The sequence below is a fragment of the Egretta garzetta genome, unplaced genomic scaffold (assembly GCF_000687185.1).
Source record: "Egretta garzetta isolate BGI_Z169 unplaced genomic scaffold, ASM68718v1 scaffold124, whole genome shotgun sequence".
NCBI lineage: Eukaryota > Metazoa > Chordata > Aves > Pelecaniformes > Ardeidae > Egretta > Egretta garzetta.
In genome coordinates, this window is record NW_009259423.1 from 132,375 (window position 1) to 136,078 (window position 3,704).

General features: G+C 43.7%; 1 protein-coding gene across 1 annotated transcript in view; it reads left to right on the top strand.

Annotated features, from left to right (window-relative positions):
* OBSCN (obscurin, cytoskeletal calmodulin and titin-interacting RhoGEF) overlaps positions 1-3,704 on the top strand; it is a gene marked incomplete at its 5' end in the record, with an annotated part of 163,633 nt that overhangs the window by 131,962 nt on the left and 27,967 nt on the right. The window contains 2 exon segments of the mRNA XM_035892522.1: positions 1,800-1,946; positions 1,989-2,057. Of these exon segments, the coding sequence (XP_035748415.1) occupies positions 1,800-1,946; positions 1,989-2,057 (216 nt within the window).

Sequence of the window (3,704 nt, forward strand, 5' to 3'; positions counted from 1 at the left end):
ACTGGAAGGGGCTGCCCAGGGAAGTGGTCGAGTCCCCACCCCTGAGGGTATTTAAAAGCCAGGCAGACGAGGTGCTGAGGGACGGGGTTTAGTGGTGGGATGGCAGGGTTAGGGGAATGATTGGACTTGATGATCTTAAAGGGCTTTTCCAACCTAAATGTTTCTATGATTCTATATATAACCTGTATATATACACCTGTGAATATATTTTCTCACTGAGAGATACTAAGAGTGTTTCACGCCTTTCCAGACAGTTCATTTGTTGGCAGCTGCCCAGCTCATCGGACAGCACCAGTTGGCAGCAATCACAAGAGGAACACCAGAAAATCAAAGTATTTATCTAGCAAAATATTTAAAGATATTCCACCTGGCCCGGTGCTGATGAACACTGATGGGCAGTCTGGGACAGTGTGTGAGCAGAACTTGCTTTTTCCATCAACAAACCCAGAACTGAAATGTTTCATAGCCACTGTCATCGTGGGGAGGACATTGAAAACAAAAATCAAGTGAGATGTCTTCAAAGGGGGCTGATCCAAATGTAGCCTTCAACTTTACTTGCTAGGGTCTATGATGGGAATTTACGTTCTTAAGGCCAGGAAAGGAACAGAATCCAAACAGCTACAGGACACACTCCTGTGTCAATGACATTAAACAAGTCCGAGCCATTTGTGTGCAAGTGCTTTTATTTTTTCTTGAACCACATGATGGTTTGAGTTTGCACTCTTGCTTGGCAAGCGATCACATCGTGAACATGATGAATTGTTTTTATCTGACATGTATTCTGTCTGTCTTTATGGTTACTTGAGGGTTTCCCTAGATATCACCTGTCCCTTTATTATGCCTCTTCGAGATTTGTGAAAGGTGTATTGAGCAGGAGATGGAATGAGATGAGCTCCTGAGGTCCTATGATCCCATCCTATCCTAGCTGTCCAGCACTGACTGGGGATGAGACCATGGTATTTGTCTCCCGGGTGGCCATCTGCAAAGACCTAAGCTTGAAAATTCATTTTTTCTGCGTGGAAAGCTTTTGTCTTCTCTCTGCCTTCAAGACTGTGAGTTCCTTGAGGCAGGAGTTATATCTTCCTCTGTATAATGCTTTCCTATACACAACTGCTGTGCATTACTGTACTGACCAGGTGACTTCGCTTCTAGACTATCTTGCAAAGGCATAGTCCAGTACAAATTTAAAAGTCTGAGGTACCTTCTAGTGCAAAGCCCAACAAAAATATTCAGATATTGTGAAGTAGGACAAATACGTTACTCTAGAGCAAGGAGTAGCTTTTCTGCCATCCTCTCAGACTTACAGGCTCATGAAGCAGAACAGCCCTCCCTTCTTTCCCCTGCCCTTCTCCAGAGTCACCGATGAGGCTGGTACCTGCTCACTCCTCCTTCCCTGTGACAATAACGTCCTCCTTGCACGTAGGGTCTCTACCAGTGCAATGCGTCACTGCTGGGTTCATGTCATTGATCTTCATAAAGGTATTTTTGACAGACCAGCCAACGTAGGGTTGAGTTGGGAGATGGATCCTTTGCTCTGCTGTCTGGGGAGGGTCTGGGGGGTGTGTGTGTGTGCAGTGTGGCACAGTGTCCTCGACCTGGTGAAATGCATCTTTCCAAAGAAGCCAACCTTCTTATTTTAAGTCTTAGCTACATTCCCTCTTGCTAGAATAAGCATTTCTGAATCAGCTCTGTGTTCTAGGAGATGAAAATGATATGATTGCAAATATTTCCATGGGTTTGATGATGCTGCTATTTTCTTTTTACCCTGAAGAGAGAAAAGCTGTTCTTCTTGTCTGTAGGAATGACTTCCTCACAGCCAGAGATGGAGACTTCTGTCCAGGCCTCACTTCAGCGCGCTGATAAGGAGATCAAGACAGCTCTAAAGAAACTTGTGGACTCTGCATCGTTGCTGGTGACTCTACCCCCAGGCATGCGAGGAGGAGCCGGTGGCCTTGACCTTCCTGGGTCTGTTCCTTCAGACCACTTAGAAACAGCAGCTGGGCCTTCTGTGCTAGTTCATGAAGCCAGTACCCAAACCCACACTGCTGGAGGTCATGGTAGGTTTGGCATGAATCTGGAAAATGTCCCATGGGAGTCAAGAGAGACAAAAATATTGAACACATCAATAATGAGGTTTATTCCCCTTATTTTTCTGTTTCATTGTGTTTTGAGCAGCTGCAGAGTAAGAGAGGACATTCAGACCCACAGAAATGTGGGACTGTGGGTTGGGGTTAGGTTTGGACACAAGTTTGGAGCAGATCTTTATGGAAACAGAAGGTGGGGTGAAAACATTGTCTGAAATAGAGTTTGGTTCCTCACCTGCCCAAAATGGAGGGATTGGGGATTTTTCCACCTTTGGTCTTTTGACCCTGGACTTGCTTCAAGTTTTTTGGGGGAGAAGATGGGGTGGAATCCCTCCTTTACATTTATAAAAGTCTTTTTTTTTTTTTTTTTTTTTTGGTGGGGTGGGTAAGGGAGGTTGCTTTTCTTTTATTGTTGGCCATAAACAAGCTGGAAATGTGTTTAACACCCCTGAATCAACTGCTGGAGACTCTCTAGGATGTTGGGCACATCAGGTTCACCTGCATTTCACTGCCCCTGGAGCCTTGATAGACTCCTTAACAGTTTCCGTGTGATTAAAACCAATGATGCGCGTCACTGGATCTTGACAGGAGAACAAGTCTGTCATCTTTGCATTGGTTTTTTTTTTAAAAAAATACAAACCATGAATAAGCGGCAACCCTTCCTCTCCTCTTCTGCTTCTGCCATAACAGCTTGTCTACACTGTCTCTGTGTCAGGTCAGAGTAACCATCCTCCACCAGTGTCAACTTAAAACGACGATGTCAAGTAGCCTTCAGTCCTCAAACTCCAGATGCCGTTTAAAAAAAAAGATATTCTTGTCTAAAACTTAACAGGGATAGAAGCGTTTCATGGAATCAGACCCAAAATAACTGCATAAAAAAAAAAGACAGGGGTTTCAAAACCTTTTTTCCTTTTCAGTAGGAAATCATCTGTGAAAATAATCCTTTGGTGAAGCAGGATGACTCAAAAAATCATGAGTAAAATGTCAGCCAGCAGATTATTTCCTTAGTCATAAACACAGAGATAACAGAATAGTGAACGAGATGGTTTTGCAGTCCTTTCATCTGAGAAAACTAAACACTTTATTAATATGGGGAATTATTTTAATATGGTGGAGACTTGACAACTGTCCCTATGATCACATGCTTTGAAAAAAAAGAACACAAATAATTTGATAGTGCTGGCAAAAGGAAAGCACTATCCCACCAACCTGGAATCTCTGACCCTACCTGCAGTGCTTTGAATAACTATGTTTTCCATCCCAATAGAGCTATTTTATGTGATTTCCAGAAACTGCTGCTTTTTTTCCGAAACGAGCCAGCACCAAATATCCCTAGAATGCTCCCCAAAAAGGCCATGCCTGCTGGGGAGAAGACTCCTCTTCATTTAACCTTTTCTCCTCAGATGAAAAAGGAGCTGATGCACTTTATGCTATGGGGTAACTCCAGTGGTCAATACCAAAAGACAATCAGGTACTTTTGGAATGGAAGATCAAAGCAGTTTTTGAAGTTATATCACAGAATCACAGAACTGCAAGGGTTGGAAGGGACCTCGGGAGATCACCCAGTCCAACCCCCCTGCTAAAGCAGCTTCTCCTAGAGCATGTTACACAGGACTTCAT